At 44.0% G+C, this 21,021-nt stretch overlaps 1 protein-coding gene across 2 annotated transcripts in view; it reads right to left on the bottom strand.

Annotated features, from left to right (window-relative positions):
- The window catches only part of DMAP1 (DNA methyltransferase 1 associated protein 1), a 33,517-nt gene that overhangs the window by 9,022 nt on the left and 3,474 nt on the right, over positions 1-21,021 (bottom strand). For both annotated transcript variants that reach the window (XM_054384677.1, XM_054384676.1), the window contains exons 3-7: positions 20,576-20,771; positions 16,084-16,242; positions 14,799-14,966; positions 13,694-13,879; positions 10,782-10,853 (exon numbers count right to left, since the gene is read on the bottom strand). In XM_054384677.1, the coding sequence (XP_054240652.1) occupies positions 10,782-10,853; positions 13,694-13,879; positions 14,799-14,966; positions 16,084-16,242; positions 20,576-20,771 (781 nt within the window). The remainder of the gene's footprint in view (positions 1-10,781; positions 10,854-13,693; positions 13,880-14,798; positions 14,967-16,083; positions 16,243-20,575; positions 20,772-21,021) is intronic.

The following is a 21,021-nucleotide window of genomic DNA, read 5'->3' as shown; positions in this document are numbered from 1 at the left end:
TACCCACACGGTGAAAGACCTAACTTTAACTCAGCTATGGCTGAACGGCCCAACAGCAGCTCCACAACCCCAATGCAGAACCTGCTGTGAAAATTTGCCTTCTCCGCCACATCATTTCAGCCAAGAAGCCAGCGTACAGCACCACAGAGCTCCTCAGGGTATGCAGCATACAGTAAGAAGCACCTAGTCCTTTTGCTAGATATTACCACAACAATCAAGACTCCAGCAAAGCATCAGGAAGACTGTCAGAGAAGGATTTCTAAGAAATTAACCTGATCCAGAGGATCAGAAAGGAGACTAGGAGAAAAGGAAAACCATCCTTGTGCAAACAGCCAGCAGAGGTAAGGACTACAGCATACCTCTGTCCTTTTCTGTACTTTGAGGGTCTTTGGCTTATAGCAGAGGTTTGTGCATAGCAGTCAATGTCATCCTTCAGAAACTGAATCTTTACAGTTGATCACAAAACGATCGTTTTAGCAGAAGAAAGGCTGCCAAAGGTATCAGGTATTTGGATTTAAGTCAACTCTTTGGTCCACAGTTTTAGCTCGAGCAAAATCTCACTAAAACAGGTTTTCCCAGGAGGCTTTGCACAGGCTCTGCTGAAAAGCAGCAGGACAGGGTACAACCCTAAGATAAGGAAGTCCAAACCAGTGGGGCAGGAGATGGTTCTGTTTATTTGGTGGATGCCATGTGGCAGCAGTGAGAAGCCAAGGAAAGAAAGGTCACTTAGCACACCTTAGCAGAGCACAGAATGGTTAGCCTGGAGCACTGGGAAGACATTCCTGAGGCCTTGGTCCAGAAAGATTCCCTGCCCCACAGGGCATTTTAAAGGGTGACTTACAGGCTGACATAATCAGACAGTGCCAGCCTTAACTTGTAGAACACAAATTGTTAACAGAGCCCAGCATCTCCTCCTCATTGAAGAGCTCTGGACACACAATCCTTGTGTGATTGTCACAGCCCTGAGAGGTTGTCTTCACCCCTGCCCCTAACACTGATATCACACTCTTTCTGGCTGGCTACAGACAGGATTCCCTTCTGCTAAACACCAGCTGGCAAAAGCATGCTGTACTTCAAGCCAGCTTCGGGAACAAAGGACAAGAAGTAGGAAAAGCTCGCGCTTGGCTAGGCTAGACAAGACCTCCTGGTCTTGGTTTGTTGGTTAGAGGAAGAGCACAAGCTTTTCCCCTAGGAGGTTTCCACTAGCTCATGGAACTACTGGCAACACAAACGAATAACCTGGCAAAGGCTTCAGCTGTGATGGTTTACTCCCACAGGATTCTGGTCAATGAATACCAAACCAAGGTCTTCACTGCCACTCCAAAAGAGGATGGAGCAGAGAGAAGCAGGACAAATTAATTTAACTTCAAAGAAAGGAATGCTAGAGATGCTCAGGAGGAACAGGGCTGTGAGTTTAGTTTAAAAAAAGATCAATTAAGCTTCCTTTTAATTCAGGCAGGAGGATCTGGTCTGCAAACAGGAAGGCTTCATTGGTTTCTCAAAGCAAGAGTATATTTTAATTTTACCATCATTAAGAAAATGTTATGATTTATGTGGCTGCTGTCAGACTAATATCTTTAGAATTTAGCTGGCTAAGCCAATTCATCTCTAAGACTGATGAAGGCTGATTGCTCTCTATGCAAAATGTATTAAAACTAAATGAGCAGTCTATTACTCAAATGCTGCTGATAATCTGTTAGCCAGGGTCCGTTAGCTGGGCTGGTGCTCGGAGACAAGCCTTCACGCCCTGCACAGCTCTGATAAGCCCAAGCTTACTTCAGCAAGCCCTTCTTTGTCTGAGACTCTGAAGGCTTTGAGACGTCCAGAGATGCACCCAAGTGCTGGAATCAGTGTATCACCGGCCCTCATTCCCGAGGAATGAGATAATCTGCAGGAGCAGAGGTCCCAGCCAACGGCACAGAGAGAGCTCTCTGGCTCGAGATGTCTGCACTGGGATATGTGGTTTCTGTAGACCATATCTCTGCGTAATGAAAACACCACTCAGGGCAGTATCACTGCTTACACCACAGCTCCTGGGATGTTCTTGGTGTTGTCATGGGCCAAGTCCTCCACAGGGGCTGAGGAAAATTATGTTCCTCAGAGAACTCCAGTGAGCAGCCACAGCTTCTGAGGTGAATGGCATTTGGCCTTTTCTTTCCTTCCCTATACCAGACTATTATTGTTATTTATTATCTTTAGAGTCCCCACATAACAATAATACCTGGGAAACAGATTGCTCCCGTCAGAAAGCTGATTAGGCAGGATTTTTGAGGTTACTATATTTTGGATGCTCTTCTCCTTTGACAGCCTCTCCCTACAGCCCTCTTTGCAACACCAGCCTGCGTTTATAATTACACCAACATCGCTTTTGATTTAAGGACTGTAATCCTTTGTCCTCGCTATAAACAACCTGCATTAAACACAGGAACAGCATGCACCAAGAGAAAAATAAATAAAGAGCTACAGAAAATGGTGTGAATCAACCCAATGAAGCCACAGTACCAGAGCCTACCTATGCAGAGAGGAGCCTCAACTGATCCTGCCTGATCCTGGGACGCACAGCCTCTGCTGGCAAGCACTTGGACTAAGAAGCACAGGGTACACCAGTACCAACCCAGACTACTCTTCCCTGAGGGACAGCTGCCCAGGGCTAAGCAGCTTCAAGAGATGGACACAGCACCCACCACACTTTCAGAGAAGGGGTCAGGAAGCTTGTGGTTGCCGCTGAGCAGTTCAGTTTCTACAGAGGGTCTCATCACAGAGTACCCTTGAGGTTCTGAATGATACAGGATTTTTATTTCACGTATGAGACAATCTGCCAACAAAACCTTGCTAATTCACGCTAATGACTAGGAGACCTACTGCAAATTAATTGCTAATTGGCAAAATTCATTCAATGAACAAACACGATAAGAAATAACTGAAGAGATAGCTTCCCCAAACAGACTTGGTTCATTTATTTTTGTGTGCCATTTGGTTCTCATGGTTTATGATGGTACTTTTAAGCATAGCTGCAAATGCATTTGAGTATATTTTGGAGGAGTAATGAAGTCTAAGTAAGAGCAGAGCCTACAGCACAGTCCCCTGTTGTGTCTTACAGCATCTTCACCTAGCAGGTAGAGACTGTCACGGTGACCTGCACTAGGAATGGAACAGGTCTGCAAGATGTACAGAGATTCAGCTAGGTCCCATGTGTGATTATACATATGTGGCCATCTTAAATGACCTGCTCTCAATTTATTGCTTTCTTCATAAATGCTCCGTTTCTGGTGCTCACAACTTCAAAAAAAAAAAATTAAAAATCCCAATTTTGTGCTGAAATCTTTTCTTTGGTCTATCACCAAAACAGAAGCATTTTTAAATCAATCAGTGGTTATTTGGATATTTCACATGTACTCTCCCTGATGCTGCACTTCATTTTATTTTCATTTTGAAGCAATCTTTTCCTTAAGAAAAACCTTCCCCAACCCTAAACAATATGACTGTCCTAAAACATTAATTCCAAAACCTCCACACATCTGACCTGTGTCTGTACAGCTATAAACTGTGGTTTTATGCAGCAGCACTGGTATTGCTGTTCAGCATTGTCCCAGAGGTCACTGACATTGAAAACCACCTTCTTTATGGGTTTCAGCAGCAAGAAAACTTTCTTCTTATGAATTTTCTACATGGATATCTTTACAGTACTGATTTGCATAGTGGTTTCTGGGAAGCAGTGCTAAAGTTTCAGATGAATAATGCTGGTTTTTTGCATTTTCTGGCTTAAGGTGGAGAAAGGAGGTCAACCTTTCCCTGGCTGCATGGCTCTACTGTGCAGAAATGAAGACCCTCCACTCCTGCAGAGTTTCAAGACTCAAGGAAGGAAAGAATCACATTAAGTACTTTAGCCTTAAAGCTCTGGAATTTAAAAACAAAAACATAAACAACACAAACAAAAAACAAACCCCTGAGATATTCCATTTCAGATATGAATGTGTACATCTCTGGAAATCTGAAGTGCTTAACTGCTCAGAACTGAAGTTCTACAATGGAAGGGAGATGGGCAAATGCAATCATAGAATCATAGAATCAGTCAGGGTTGGAAGGGACCACAAGGATCATCTAGTTCCAACCCCCCTGCCATGGCCAGGGACACCTCACACTAGATCAGGCTGGCCAGAGCCTCATCCAGCCTGGCCTTAAACACATTTTTATATGGAAATATGAAAATATGGAAATGTGAAAATGTTAGAAAAGTTTGAAATTGCACAGGTTTGATCTCCTTCAGCAAACATAAATGCTTCCTTCTGCCCCAGCTTACAGCCATGGACTCCATGTCTTACATCAGTGCCTTGCTGACCTGCCAGACTAAGATTCAAGATCAATAGAGCCACACTACTATGCCATCTCTACTGTGCTATATAACACATGAAACAGCCATCACTCTGAAATGGACATGACCATCATCTTGCTCCATCAATGATGCTAAACAAACCAATTCTTTAAGAAGAAAATATTTCTATACCGACTTATGTAAATGGTTACAGGCTTGCTTTGGACTGAAGTTAGACAGATCCCACAAACTGCCAAATCAATTGTGCAAAAATGCAAATTCTGTACTTGAATCCTCCCAGTGAATTAAACCAGTTTTACTTGTTGGAGGAATATACAAAGTGACAGCTTTATTAAGGGTGAGAGGGGCCAACAGATCCCAGAGAAGCACAGCACACTCAGGCATATGGCAAAGTAGCAGCTCACTGATCCTAACACATTAATGCCTTGTTATGCACCTATAGCACTGATTCAAGGGGTGAAACTAAAGGATACTTCCTAAAGGAACCAAAGAACCTGGAGAATCAGTGTCTCAGCATGATGAGCTGGCTTTTCACCACTGCAGGTAACAAAGTCTTCATGGGTTTTATACTCTCCATCCTTTCACCCCTAGGAAGGGGGAACAGATTGTTCTGACTCAGCACAAGTGGCCTAAAATGAGAACAACTTGAAATTCAGACAAATGACAGCTGATATCCTGGAAGGAGTCAGTTTTCTCCCAGTTTGACATACAGGTTGTGACAGGAAACAAGACACACCTTGCCAAGACTGCCTGACATTTAGAAGATGGTCATCTTCTGGCAAACAAAGTATTACCTGCCACTTAGCAGTCCTGAGATTTCCTTGCTCTCAAATACATCTTGCTTTAAATATAGTGCAAGCCTACATAGCAAATGCAAAAGAACTACAGGAAGTCTGTATAGAGAAAACCAGCAAAATACCTGGTGCAGGAAAAAAGAACCACACTGAGCATTTGTACTGGAGGGTGCTTTGTGTTAAAGCACACTACCTGTATGACACTACAGTATTTTGCTATAGGACATCTGCAGATTCCCAGGTAGCCCTACCCCTGCATCTTACTACAGGCACAGAAAGCGACCAGAGACCTGTAGAGGCAGCTGCAGAAAATGGAAATGGCTGCAGCCTCTGATTTGCATCTGACTGAAAGAAGACAGGAGCACAGAAAAGCATGCTGTGATCACAGGGTGAGCCTTACGACAGGCCACAGGAGGGAGAACTCCAAGGACAGTTTCACACAGTATATTAAGTAAACTTCTAGATCAGACACAAATCCAAGGAACTGTGACAAAACATGCATCTAGTCTGGAACCGATGTTGCCTTTCTCTTAAATAATTTACCTGAAACTACATTTACACAAATACTAAAAACCCCACAGTGACTAATTATGCTCCCATCATTATATTGGTTAAGCTAATGAAAGAAAAAAGTAATATATGTGGTGCTCTGTGCAAGCTACAATCAGATTACCTGATGAATGACACCTAAGACAGTGTTACAAAGGTAGTAAAAGCTTCTCAAATCAGTCCAGGACTGGCAGACAAAGGTCCCCAAGGCCTCATACTGCACAGACACTGTTTGGTACCTGACAATTCAAGAGAAGCAGCAACACAGCATGTCCTTTCCAGGACTACAACTTATTTAAAAGACCCCATTACCATACCCACAGAGCTCTCTTTATACCCAGGAGTCTACTAAGGCTTTGGTCCAGATGCTCTCCCACACCAAAGAGGTGAGGGATGCATTTTCTTTCAGCAATTCAGCGTTAACTATCTTTCAGTCTAGCTAAAAATGAGAATGGAGGAAGTGCTGGGTTCACCTTCTCCAGTTCATTCAAGATTTTGTATTCGCTGCTGTTCTCCTGAAAAATAAATACTTCAATATTTTCATCTTATTTCATTCTCCACAGGCAGGAGTTTGATTAGTAAATGCACCAGGACTCTCTTGGCCCTAATTAAAGGTCATGTAATACAACAAATAGATGGCAATGCCACAACACGAATTCGATCCAGCCTGCATCATTTGTTGGTAAGTTTTACTCACAGAAATGAGACCACTACTTTCCTCCACACCTCTCTCAGGCTCCCCATGGAAATCACTCTCAGCCATTCTCTTGCAGAGTGCAAAACATACAACTCTGCTGATGAAAAATTGCCAGCAGAAGCAACAAACATACCTCAGCTAACTAATCCATGGGATTTTCAGATCTGGAAATATAAACTTTCCTACCTAATAAGGGTGTGCTGATCTCCATCAGACTGATGTCAGAATGCCTTGGACTGCAATCAATATACAACAAATAAATTATTAATTGCTCCAAGTAATTAAATGTATCAAATCCAAATAAAAACAACTGCTATTTTATGGAACTGCTTCCAAAGCTGAACCTCTGAAGGGATAGTATTGATCACAGGAGGACAGACAGATGTTTCACGTGTTCATAGCCAGTGAGGTCTGGGTTTGCATTAACGACAGGGAAGGAACAGAGCCAACAGCCTCCAGTGTAAAGTAAACAGGTGGCGTGCTTGGCCATGTAATTGTGGGTCAGATCAAACATGGAGAATAAACATGTCTAAACACATACATACAAACCCATCTTCCTCTAGAAGTATCATTCACCTTGGAGCTGTAGAATGCACTCAGTGAAGAGAACTCACACACACACATAACCAGGTAAATGCTCATTTATCAATCACTGCTAAAAGAAGTGCTAAGCAGGCTAGTAAGTATTTAAATGCTGCTAAGTGTGGATCTTTGAATCAATGGATACTAAAGCTGTACTTGTGATTTTCCTTCCTCTACTTTTTTAATTGGTCTGACTGGCAAATTGCCTACAAGATCCCAGGCTGGCTGAAAACTGTCTCTGAGGAGAGGTGGCCAGCTTTGAATGACTAAGCTGGAGCATCCCTTAGACCTTTCTGCAGATTGAGTTCTCTACAAACTCCTTTTCATCGTGGAGTTTCATTTTGTTTCCAGATGAGACATCACTCAATCGATTCTCTTCCAGTTCCTTTGTTTCCAAACCCGTGACAAGAGAGCAAGGACACAGACTCTTGCCTCAAGATGCAGCAGTGGGGACAAACGTGCACCCTTTTCCATCCATCATCTTCTTTCTTAAAAGCACTACTGCAGCAATTCAGTAGCACTAACAAAATCATAACTTAAAATTCACAGATAAGGCTGAGAGAATATAAGCAACTTAAAAGACACTGGAGAGAGGTTAAATATGCCAAAGTCCAGTGCTCTGAAGGAGACAAAGTCAAAGACAAAGGTTAAACTTAAAAGAAAGCTGAACATACCATGGTACAGAAACAATGGGGTGAATTCAAAACCAGCTGAGCTCTGACCTACAGAAGCAACACGATGCTGCATAAACATTTGGTCACTGTTGGTTTATCTGGGACCTGGAAAAGATTCAAGTTCAACATCTCCAGTTTTCCTCTCCTTCAGGTAAATTCTCAGCAAAGCCTTCCCTCCTCATAGCTCCCTGCTTTCCCTTTAGCCTCTTCCTCTCCTTTCCCTTTACAAATTCCATACACACCTCTCATTTTGCCTGACTCTGGCTGTCTGTCCTGCCAGCTGAGCAGACCTAGTGTAACAGGAAGTTTTCTGGAAGTAACACTTAGGATTACTAACACATTTCTGGTGTTATTTTCCTAACACTGTTTTACTAACAGCAAAGGCAAAGGCCTAAAATCCCTTTTTCAAGATACTCATGAAAGGCTTACCCCCTTCCAAAACATCTGTACAGCCTCCTGCTCTCAGTGGCACCAAGGCAATACACTGCCTTGAATTAAGACGACCCTTTTCATAATGCCCAGCTTCCTACTGCCTTAGAGAAACTTGCAGTCTGTGCTGTCAGGAGGCAGAGGGGAAATCCCACACAGAGCAAGGGCACAGGGGCTGTGGCCTTCTTTGCCTGTGGCCACAGTCCCATGGAGAACAATGGGAGACTGAAGCCATTGTGAGAGAAGGCAGCTTGTCTAACTCACTGGAGAAGATTACTCTTCAGTGTCTGCTGAAGGAGAAACTTTCAGTTATGAAGAATAATGGCTGTAAGTGACCATTAATCCCGGGGGGTGGGGGGAAGGGGAAGCCTGTGCATGAGATTTTGTAAGCTTTAACAACAGGAGGAATTTGAAAAGCCAGAACTACTGTCATAAAAACTACTGGGAACAAATTAAGTTGAATACAGATTGCTAACTTCTTCAAGGATTCATTTCTATAAATTAATTTTAACTCAAGATTTTTCAGACTAATTGTAAATCTTCAAGGGAAAAAAAATTAGCTCTAATCAAAAAGTAAGTGCTATTATCCTGGGGATGATATGGTACATTTTTCACACGTGACAGAGGTTGAGTCCCTATCTCAGAGCAAAATCCAACTTCATCCAACTATGAAGGCATAAAGTACAGTAGCAAAGTACAAAATAAAGGAGGACAATAGAAGCCTTAAAGTGATGAATCCTTTAGGTCCTCAGGCAAAAGAACTTACTGCAGGAAGTAGCAAGCCTTTAGAAATCATTTTCCAATGTGCTCAGGGCAAAATACCTTACAGCCAAAGTTACCACAGTACAAGTTCCCAGCATAGCATGCAAATTCCTCACTTAGTCCTAGTTGGCTCCCACCCTTAGGAATTTCACACCACTGGTGTGTAGGGGGTTTGCTACAGAAATCCACAAGTAAAATAATCCGAATTAGCATGGATTGTCAACACTGCACCACTGAGCACTTCAGTATCTTTTACCAGCTCAAATGACCATACTGACCTCATGCACCCCAACACCTTTCTGTGAAGCATTAGCTCCTGTTTTAAAAAACATGGAAGACTTGAACATGGAAGCCAGGTGACTGGCTAATAGACACAAATTCATTCATTTTGCTGGGTTGAAGGCAGGTTTCACATTTTCAAGCAATGAAGTGCAAATCACCTATATCAGTGGTTTGCAATCTTTTTCAATTTGCAAGCCACTGGTACTTCTAATAACAGCATTTATCGCCTTAAAAATTTCAAGCAGAGCAAAGAAAGTTGCTCTAGGTCATCCCAGCGGCTTTGATACTGCAGGCTGAAAGCTGCTGAATCAGACTGCCATGCCTCAGCTTATCACTGCTTTTTGTGGACATCATAGAGAACAGGGAAAAGCATGTAGCATCCCATTTTCACTAAGACTAGGATTGGAACTGCCTACTTGGCACACAAAAAGGCTGCTGGTTGTGCCAGATGGTTCCATCACTGATAGGTTATTGCTCAGCTTCTCTTCCAGAAGAGGTAAAAAAACAGTGAGATCAACTACCACTTACTAGTTTGCAACATCCAAATCAATCTCCATAAATTACTCTATCTCAGTGCCAGAGAACACATCTGCCACGCCTCCATAAATCTCAGCACCTGCACTGCAGTCTTGCCTGTGACTTCCTCAAGGCTGTAACCACTCACTCAAACAGGTAGCCTGCAGGCAGTGGCTGCAAAGGGGTCCCCCAGCAGTGACATTACTGAAGCACACCACATCTAATATGCACAAGCACCCATACAACGAAGCAGCACGAACCCAAACACATTTCTACCAACAGTTTCAGGGTGTCCCCAGCAAGATCTGAAACTCTTCTGACACCAGAAGAACATTCATAAAATGGTCTTTAGAAGGGACCTAGAAAACCACTATACTGAGTGAGGGTGCCAGAAAGGAACTTATTTCTCCACTTCTGCTAGACGAAGAAACTAAGAATTATTTGATTAGGTTAGGGTGGGAAAAAAAAAAAAAAAAAAACAAAACGACAAACAACATGAAACACGGGGCAAACAAAAACAAACAAAAAAAAAACAAGGCAAGCACTTGCACTGGGCAAACAAGATTTTGTTACCCAAACCCTTCTGAAAACATTCATGCAGCCAGGCAGGCTTAACTTACTCAGTATCCCAAAATCTGTCTCTAAGAGACAGGCATCAAGTTTTGCAAGGCTTGATGCAGCAAGAAAGTCCTTTTCTCAGGGATAACAGAATGAACAAAGGGGCTTTTCCCCAAAGTATTTTCTGAAGATAATGGAACCAGAAAGGCTAAAAGTTGTGTGTGTCTCTTTTTTTCAAGACACAACCTGCACATCCAGTTCTTAGAACTACCTCTTAGCTATTAATACCTGTGGTGTATGAGGCCTACTGTGTTTGGCTGTGAGCTGTTTGGACCAGACAGCTCCATTCTGGGTCTCACATGTGTCTAACAGCAGAGCAGGCACACCAGTAAGGAACACCAGCAAGTTCAGGTGTCACTGCAAGCCAGCGAGCTGGCTTTCACAGAGCCAGCATTCCAGGTTTCTGAGTCTCCACATTTGTGGAATTCCTTTCTTATTTTAGAGGCAAGAACTTGACTTTCTTTAGCTATAAAAGGATAACAGATGAGGAGACAGACAGGCAGACTGAAAGTCATTAACCCCAAGGGACCAGGACAACAGCCTACCCTCTGGCTTCGTAGCGTGACACCTGCAGACTTGAAGTCAGGAAACTTGATGCCAGCAGTCTCAGGAACAGCCTGAAAGAGATCGAAACAGGATGTGTTGATGAAGGAAACACAGGAAACACAAGATTTCATAGAGAGGCTATCTGAAGGGGAAACGCTGCTTCCTATGACAGAGAACCACCTGCCACAGCCACATGTCAGAGCTGAGGCAAGAGGAAAACCCCAAGCAATGGGATTCAGTGGGAAAATCCCAAGCAATTCACTGAGAAAAACACCCAAGTTCAAGGCATCTTTGGAGAGCTCAAGCATTTTCTTTTATGGTCAGCCTACATGCACTGGTCTATATAGAGCCTTACACCCATCCTCATCATCTTAAACCCTAACCCTAAATGGTTCTCCCTGTACTAACAGATGCATATTTGCATAATACAATCCTTATTTCACTGATCAAAACAGTCCAGGACTTCCCTAAATCTTGTCTTTTGACTACAAGTCCTCTAAGGAATGAGCTGAGAAACCTCTGATCTGTACAGACATGAGCCCATTAGTGAGGATGTAAGGACTGCACCCCTCCAGGGAGGCCTGCTGTTGATACACGTTTTGTCATTTTTCCACTCGTTAGACAGTTTTCTTTCTTCCCCACTTCACACTTTAAGCACAGCAATAAAAAGCAGCAAATTCCCAATGCTGCTGCTAGACAGTAGAACATTTGGTTACATTTCAACAAAATGGAAAAAAAAAGTGCAATCTCTTAAAGATCTGTGCTTCTGTGCAAAGCACAAGGTGAGCAAACTTTTAAATTATTAAACCAGGCTATCTGCAGGGCCCTGTGGCACTGAATTGTGTGGGGTCCCCCAAATGGGTCAGCAATACTCAAGGTTCAACTAAGAACAGCCACAATCTCCACAGAACGCATGCTCAATCACACATTTACAAAACGAGTCTCCTCAAACCTCCAGGTTTCTTTGGAGATGGCCTTTGCCTTGCTGCTCCCACACTTCTCTGCAGAGGCTCTGCAGCTTGATCTTTTTCATTCCAGACAGGAATGAGATAACCAAACTGCCCCAAGAGCATAAGAGATGCTGAGGACAGTGACTCAATTCTTCGAGTTCCCTGCCAAGGACTTTCACATCTCTATCAGCTGTTTCTCAGTGTCTTGGTGTTGAGGTAGCACCTTGCAAACTACACCATGTGGTAAGACATTAAGATTTTTTTTTCAGTTATCTGTGCTCACTCCAATAAACATAGGCCTCAAGAAGAGAAGTCTAAATATGACCATGGTGGAAAAAGTACTACCCATAGGGCTCATGAACTTGCAGGGATTACTCTGACCTTTGACTGGATGTAGCAAGCCTGCTTGGATTATTAGATACAAAGAAGGCTGCAACCAAAAACCAGACCTCTCTGCTGCCTTTCGACTGTGCAGCCCAGCCTGTTGCTGAACATCTGACAGAAGCAGCGAGGGTAAATCAGCATTGCTGGCTTTGCCCAGACAACTCTGCCTGCACTCAGCACAAACAATTAAATGGGTTCTTCTGCCTGGCGCGCCTGTACATGCTGTAAACGCTTCAACCTCAATTGACTCTTTGGTAAATGATTTTCTTTTGTTGAAATGATGCTGATGCAGCTCCCTATTCAAATTCTTAGTTAAAATGCAATTTTTTTCTTAACATTTTCCAGCCATAGTTGGTAATTGACTCCTAATGGACTCTGTCATGGTTGAAATGATGCTAGTGCAACAACAGAAACTGCTTCTCTGCCCACCCTGGCGTGCCTATCCACTATATGCCTGCAGACAGGCACCAGCCAACAGGCAATATTTAAGGCTGGACTCCCTCACCTTGGCATCCTCAGCATCCTTCTAGCCCCATTCTTCATCACCACTCCTTTGGGGTCTTTTTTTTTTTTTTTACCACTAATGACCATCTGCTTTCTTTAGAAGGAGCTATGCTAGCCATGGTTGAGCTTTATCAGCTCAAGCCTCAAGGGAGTTCAATGCACAAGGTATCCATTGATATTATATTAATTACATAGAGGGGCAAGGGGGCAATCAAAATAACACTTTAAGGAAGTGGTGGTCATTAGACACACTTCAACAAGAATTAACTGTCCAGCATTTACTGCTTCTCTCCTCTCCCTGCACAGACCCTTTTGGAGGACAATGACAACAGTGCTCTCTGTTCACATGATGGAGGGACAGGAGTTCTGAGGGGCTCGATGGAAACATCTGAGATTTTTTAACAGCCCTTTCCTACTGAAAGTGCTGAATTTAGTTCAGTCCACATTGTACTCTTTCCAGAAAGGTAAATTGAGGTAACATCAAATGTGAATTGAAACCTGTGTTCTGGGCTCCTTAGCCTTAAGCTCAGCTCAGGAAGAAATAAGAAGCAATAGCTTCTTGAGTCCCTCAGCAGGGTTGCTCTGATCACAGCTGAGGATCAGGAGAGGGGCATGTACTGAGCTTGTGGAGATGCTGGTGAGACCCAGGAGTGGGAAAGGAAAGTGAAATCTGGACTAGAATAATAATAAAATATTTTTTTTAAAAGGCAGGTGAAAGATGTTTGTTGGGCAATCCTGCACAGCAGTACCAGAATGCACTTGGGAGAAGAAGGGAGACGGATGCTTCTCCCTGCCATGATTTCATGAACAGCTGGCACCATGTCATCTGATTTCTCAGGCAGGGAAAAGGCAACAGGCCTTAAACCAGCAATTTTCAAATAGGAGAGAGACAGGCAGTACACCAGAGGATTCTGGCAATGGCTGCCTTAGACCAGTTTGCCTTCCAAAAAAGTATCCACAGAAGATACTTCCTCCAGAAGAGTTGAGAGTCTTATCCCAGTAGGAAACACATCATGCAGACACAGCATAAGTAGGAGAAGGAAAAAAAAATGAAAAAAAAAAAAGATGTTTACAGGCTTTTCTGTCTCCTTCTTCTGTGGTAGCTTCTTCTTGGGAGCCTTGCGCTCAGCACGTCTCTGCTCAGTGGTGGTGTCAGCAGCTGTGATGAGCTTCTGCAGGTCTTGGGTTCTCTTTTCTCTCTCTTTCTTCCTGGTTTCGATTTTGCGGAGCTCCTGGATGAGGTATTCTTCTTCTGCCACCTGCAGACCAGAGCACGTAAAGCCAATCAGACGAGCAGAAGAGGCCTAGCAAGGCAAGGGGGCCATCTACCGATAACAGCTCTGCTCTAGGTCAGCCGTGGAATGACTTTAAGCTCCCCTGCTCCATAGCCTTACCCCCATCCACAGCAATGCCAGTCTACAAACTGGCAGGTACTGTATCACAACACTGGAGATGCACCCTTCAGCGGCATCCATAAATGATTAATCCCATCTCCAGACAAAGAGCACAAATAGAAGGGCAAAATCCTCAAATATACTGTAGTTGCAAATGCAGCGTTGTGAAAAGCTGGCTCCCCTCCCCAGATATGTAGAACCCAGATCAGCCATGCCTATCAGAACACCTGCCAATGTGGGAGGGACAAGCAGAACTTAGGAACTTGTCATTAGAGAGAACTGCTAACAGAAAAGGATGCCCTCCCCGAGCCTTTAAGGAACACACAGTTTCTTAACCTCTAAACCCTGGGACCATTACACAGAGAAGAAGAGGAGAATTAAACATGCAGATTTACAGTCTTTGATGTCTTCCGACAAGATTTTTACTCTACAGGAAATAATTCTCTCCCAGTGGAACTCAGGAACTCCTAAGGAAATTGATCTTAGATTTTTCTATTCAGAGGACTAGTACATTAAGTGTCACAGAGAAGGTGTTGGCAGTTACCAGAGATCGTAACTCTGCCGCTCATCCAGGCCTCTCTCCTGTATGATCAGACTTTTCTGTTACTGTCCTTTCATATCCCTTAAAATTACATGAACTCAACAACAAAAGCAGTACTTAGGTGTTGCTCTTTTCTTGCCTGTTCTTTCTTTCCCTTTCCCATCCTCTGGTCTACTTCACCCACCTACTGATCCAACTTATTAAAAATCTTCTGGAGCAGTGATGCTCTCTTCCATGAGTTACCTGCTCTGGTGTCCTATTGTACAGCCTTTCCAGTTGTTCCTTCCTTCGCCTCTCATGGCCAGCATCAAAGACTGGGATTTTCAGGTCTGTGCCCGGAGCTGCACGAATATTAGCCAGTTTGGCACAGATGTGGTAGTATCGTTCCTTCAGGTCCTCCACTGATCTTTTCTACAGAAGATATCACAGAAATAAGGAAGAACCAAGTAAACACTTGTGCAGTAGTCAGCTAAGAACCACTGGCTGAAGGATGTTCCACAGTGGCCAGGAGCAAGATCAACAGGGAGCCTTGCCAGTCCCAGTGGAATCATAAGGAAGGTGGAGTTTCACAGTGACGAGTGTGAATTAACTCTCATGGGTTCATAGCTACTGCTTTAAAACACACACCAGAGGGCCCAACAAGGGTTAGAGACAACACAGCAATGAAGCACTTCCAGATAAAAAGATGCAAGGACAGTTGTCTCAAGAGAAGATAATCTGCAAACAGGAAACTGTGACAAGCGTGTGGGAGGCCTCTCCTGAGCTGCCCCAGACCAAGTCATAACCAAGAAGGTATCAGCTGCAACAATTCATTGCCCACCTTTACATGGAGCCAGAGCTGTTCTCTTACTCTGGCACCAAGGTGTTTGGGCTGCCCAGCTGGGCAGGATCTTGCTATTTCACTTTGCTAGAGGCTCTTCATGTGATGATTTCAGAGGGCAACAAAACACTCCAGCATTTAGAGCTGTTCTATAGGAGTCACGTCATTCTCCCCTGGCACCGGGAGACATGGAACCAGCGGTTACAGGAGATTTACAATGACAACACCAGGGCTACATCTTCAGACCACTGATGGTCCCTACTTCACAGCCGAGATGACAGAAACCCTGCACTAGGTCAGACCACAAGTCAGGAGCAGCACCAGGGAAAATTCTGTCCCCAAAGACCATTAGCAGATCCCTCTCCCAGGGCCTAGACTGGAACATAGGACATCTATCCCGCTCAGCTAAACAAACTCCCCAGGTGCCTTATCTTCAAGGAACAATGAGTTCCTCTCCTGGCAGAAGCAAACCTTCTAACTTTCTACTAAAACACAACAAGGAACGAGCACAAGTCAAAGTGGATTTAATTACAAACAAAGCAAGCAGCAATGCCCTGTGCTGGAAATTCAATATTCCTTGCTGCCAATAATTCATTATTTTCCCCTAATGAAGTTGATACAAAGGGTAATTTGGTCTTTGGAGCGCAGCAAGCCCTGCACGTGCCATAGCAGCAGGTGGCTAGCAGCACCGTGGCCCCCGGGACTCACCTTGAACTGCTGGTGATCGTAGCGGTCATGAATCACCACGAAGCGCAAATCGAAGCGCCGAGCCAGGTCAAAGAGGTGGTCTGTCTCAGCTTTGGTCCATGCATCATCATGGAGATACATCTGGTACTCCTGCTCTGAGTAGACAGGTACTTGCACTGTCTATGCAGAGAAAAGAAAAACATGGTAGGTCTCTTGCAGCACCGCCCTTCTCGCTACCAGCTGACATGGGCAAGATACTTCAGCTAAGAACAAGAGCAGCTCACTGACAGGAGTGGGCTGCCAGGGCCCTGACCAAAAGGTTCTGCTAGGAAATGTGATGAGCAGGAAAACGACTCGATAAGGAGCAGTGCATAATCTCAGAAGCACAAACGTGACATTTTGAGGAGTCTACTAGGAACTCCTGCCTGGGATGCTGGAACTTCTGTCAGGTGGCTGACATAGGCAGAGGTCGGCAACTCGCATCCTGACCACAAATACCAAAATTATTCAGGCTAACATGACGGTGAAACCAGTGTTCAGTCAGCCTCCTTGCACTCCTCACGAACAGCAGCACCAATACCTTGACAAAAACTGGTCTGACAGTAGAGACTCTACTTGGGGTGGGACACGCTGACTTGTACAGGCAGAACGGGAAAGACAAGGAATGGTAGCTCCTAGCCTTTGCACACCTTCTGCTTTGATACACAACCCACTTCTTTCATGTTTGGTGCAGACAGTGTCATGAAGATATGAAAGGCTGGGTGCTGTACAACTGAGGGCCATAAACTTGGCAAATAACTTCGTCCCTCCCTTCCTCATCCACCCTTTCTCCAGCAGAGCTACAGGGCCAAATGACAGTCCAACTCTCTGAGTGTCTCAGGCGCCTAAAAGGCCAAACCTATGCTTCTGGCCCCAGCCTGGAACTGCACTGCAAAGGTTCTATCCAGAACATAAGTGTCACATGGGTATTAAAGGAACAGTAAAAATACTCAGTGTATTAGGGGAAGTCCTAGCACATGGTACAGCAAAAGAGTAAACAAGCCTGTGTTTTCCTCTTACCCTTTTCCACCACTCCTGCAGTGGAACTTTGCTCAGCCTGGGAAGATCCTGCCTCTACAACAAAACATGTGCATGCAAGCAGCACATTTGCTTCCACATTTCTGTCCTCCTGAGTACTACACCAGAAAACTCATCCTCCTCAACTCCATACAGCTAGAAGGATTTCTGAGCCTCTGAATAACATCCTCTTCAGATCCTACTGCCCTTCTTCCATCACTTAGATTTAAAAGTGAAGCAAATCTCATGGGGATACACTGCATCTCAATCTTCAAGTACCACTTCTACCAGGAGAAAAGCCATTCTACTAGACACTGTAAGGATGTCCTATATACATCATGAAAAGAAAAAATCCTAGAGTAGCATACACACATGAAAAGAGCCAGCAGGACCCTCCATGGCAGATTGAAGGGAAGGTGGCAGATGACTAATCAAAGAAGAGAATAGGACAAGAGCAAAGAGCAGTCCCCAGAACACTTCCTCAGCCCCAGGATGCTCAGGTGAGAACTGCTGAGAAGTGAGAAGGTGGGAACTTGTCAGACAGAAAGTTTAAGCCAGCCACAGGATGGCTATAAGTTCAAATGCAACATAGCCAAGAAAATGCAAATCTGACCCCCAGAGAGGGATTTCCAGCAGAACCTGGCAGCATTTCAGTTGCACAAGAACTTGGCAGGAATACCAACTACAAGTGTAGTGACCCCTGTTCAGGAAAGATGAACTGAAATGAGAAGAGCAATGAGGATGAGTAATGGGGTGAGGAGCTTGTCTTCCCAGAGCAGACTGCGAGAGAAAGGAGCCTAGCAAAGGACGTCTGGAAGGGAATCTGACTGCAGGCTTCAAGTATGCTGGATGGAATGAAAGGAATACCCACACGAAGAAAAGAGCAACTGAAATAAGGACAAATAAATTTGCTTGCAAATAAATGCCAATTTAACATGGAAAATTTAACCTGGAAATGAGAAATGGAGCAGAGGCAGTCTGGAACAACTTTCCAAGAAAGCATGGGAGCAGGAAAATCCAAGTGCTTTTCAAAAGGAACTTGATCAGTTTATGAAAGGGACTGGATGGTACAGGACCTAAAAGCCAAGATGATTCAATGGCCCAGAAAACTCCTCTCAGCCCTACATTTCACACTATCAACTCCCATAATGATGGGCATTAAATTAGCTGAAACTGCTCGGGAAAGATCCTGGAGCTGTGAGATGGTTGCGTGAAAACATCAGCACAACACCAAGTAGTGGTGAAGACAAACTGAACAGTAAAAATTATCACAGAAATAAAGAGAAACACAGCCAGTGTACAAACACATCATACTTCCATAAGTGAAACACTCACTCCTAGTCCACCATTTGAAAAGAAATGGTATATGAGAAGAACAAGGGTGAGACAGGGCACAGAAGAGCACATGTATGTCAAATTATGGAAAATAGAGTACATAGTAAGGACAGTTTAACACATCATGTAACACAAGATCTCACAGGCACCAAATGAAACCCCAAGGCACCAGTTTAAAACGAACAGAAGAAAGCACTTTTGCACAGCACACAAATTTAACTCGAAGAACTCATTACCATGGGATATTCACAAAGCAGCTTTCTGCCCTGAATGTTCCTAGCAAGAGTTATTAAAGACAAATTTCAAGTTAAGAAATCCTTAAGCCAAAGACCACAAGAAGCTAGGACAAAATGCTCTGTATTTGCCCCATTCTCATGCAGGCTCTTTCTCTAAGCCTTTACTAATGGTAGCCAGAAACAGAATATCAGCTGAGAGAGACCTTTGTTCTGACACCAGTGAAGCTACTTTGATGCTCCTGTTTGACACCCCGGATCAAGGCTCAGTGTACACTGTGAAACCTAAGTTTACATTTTGGATCTCAACAATGAAGAGAAGGGATTTGGTTTGGAGTCTGGAAGCACAAAGAAAAGGAAAACAACTGAGCAGTGACGTAGGAGCCAGGATAGAGTTTGACTGACTGACAGCACAGCTACATAGGAAAATGGGTTCATGCCAAGGAAAGCAAGAGATTCAGGCAGAAGTATCAAGTACATGAGAAGGAACCCAGAGAAGAGTCTGGAAGAGTAAATAAAATTCCTCTGACAGAGCAAATATCTATGAAATTCCTCATCAGTGCCTTCTACCCTCTCAACCATGCATCCACAAGCGTAACAGCTTGCTCCTAATATTATGTAATTGTGCATGTGCAGATGGCAGAGATCTGTACCACTAATCTTAAGGTTGCAGCCCTGCTGAAGGCCCTTCTCTCTGCCAATTCATGGTACATGATAAAGTTAGGGAAATGAGAATCATATAATTACAACAGCCATGCATGGCCTCCCCTGATAAACTTGGTTGAACTCGGCCAAAAACTGTAAGAGCAGTAGAGCCTTCGAGACAATTACACTCCCAAAGTTTCACTCAGACAGCTAGGTAGCTACCTTGACGAAGTGAGTCATGCTTCAGACTTCCACTCTAGACATCAGAGGAGAGATACCACAGAAAGCTCTTACCAATGTCCCAGCATCAGTCAGAACCTGAGCCTTCTAACACATAAGGTCAACCAACCACTTAACTCTGCAGGAAGCCAGGCTTTGTTAGAGCTGGTGCTCTGTGGGTCACAAACTTAAAATATTGTGCACAGCTGTAAGCAAGCAGAGCTTTTGAGGAATCATGTTAGCACTGACGTTCTTTTCCCCCCTTCATTCAGATTTGCATCATGAAGAGAGTTAAATTACATTATGGAGGCACCCTAACTCTGCTCCTTCCTGACTTAAGAGATACTGACTTTGAAGTATAAATCTTGATGTAGTTTGCTTTGTGCATACACATGAAAGCCCCAGCCACTCAAAGCAGATACATCTGGGACAAAAGACAGCAGGAGATTACAACAACATATTGTGACAATTTAATATGAGACACAGAGAACAGGGCACTGCACCACACCAATACCACAGGAGCAACTTCAGAGGGAACACAGCGTAATTCAGCATCTGTGCTGGAATCTGGCCAAGAGGCTGCAAGCCAACTTTTTGGCCACAAAGCTCAAGCAATTTTTTTCATACTGGGCAAAATAACAAGGCTTATGACTTCAATGTCTCGGTGAGAACTAAGTATCTTTTACTACCCAGAGCCTGTAATCAGTAGGAGGATGTTAGTCAAAAACTCAGTTGGATGGCAGAGTGCCTCCTTACCAAATCAATGGCTGCACACCTGAAACGCAGAGGTCTCCAGCAAGCTCTAACCACATACTTAGCCCACTTAGCTCGAATGATTTGGAAACATCACAGTCTTTGGTCACAAGGCTGCAGGCCGTGTTGCAACTTAAAATGCAATTGCCAAACCTAACTCAGCCTTCACTTGTTGAAAGAAAGAACTTCCTGTCTGGATATTCAAGAAGCTGGTCAGAGGGTATTTTCCAGCTGCTATTTATATACTTTTATTTGAAAGTGCTCCCACTTACTTTATTGAACCTGGCAAAAGGGTAGTCCTTCCCTTCCTCTGCTGCTCTCCTCCAGTGGTAGAACATCGCTCCATCTTTTCTTGCTGGATTGGTGAAAGGCATCCACTTCCAGGGCCGGACTTTCTTGGACCCCAGTTTTGCTTTGACTGTTCGATAACCCTGAGTTGTATCACTTGGCAGCAGAGGAGGTGCATCCCTGTGGTGGAGAAAAGCACTCGCTGACAAGTAGCGAAAAGCAACCCAGGACAAACCCAAAGAGACTTCAGACTTAGTGGGATTTGTCACCACAATGGTTTTTGGTGGGAAAATCTGAGTTTAAGCTTTATTACAGGTTTTGCACTTCCCAGACTGCAATGCTTCCTGCATCGGAGGACAGAATACAGAGCCTGGATGGGCTTGAACAGAACCATGTGGAAAACAAACTATGCAAGAGACCTCTGAAGCAA

The sequence above is a fragment of the Indicator indicator genome, chromosome 10 (assembly GCF_027791375.1).
Source record: "Indicator indicator isolate 239-I01 chromosome 10, UM_Iind_1.1, whole genome shotgun sequence".
Taxonomy (NCBI): Eukaryota; Metazoa; Chordata; class Aves; order Piciformes; family Indicatoridae; genus Indicator; species Indicator indicator.
This window is presented reverse-complemented; position numbering and strand designations above follow the sequence as displayed.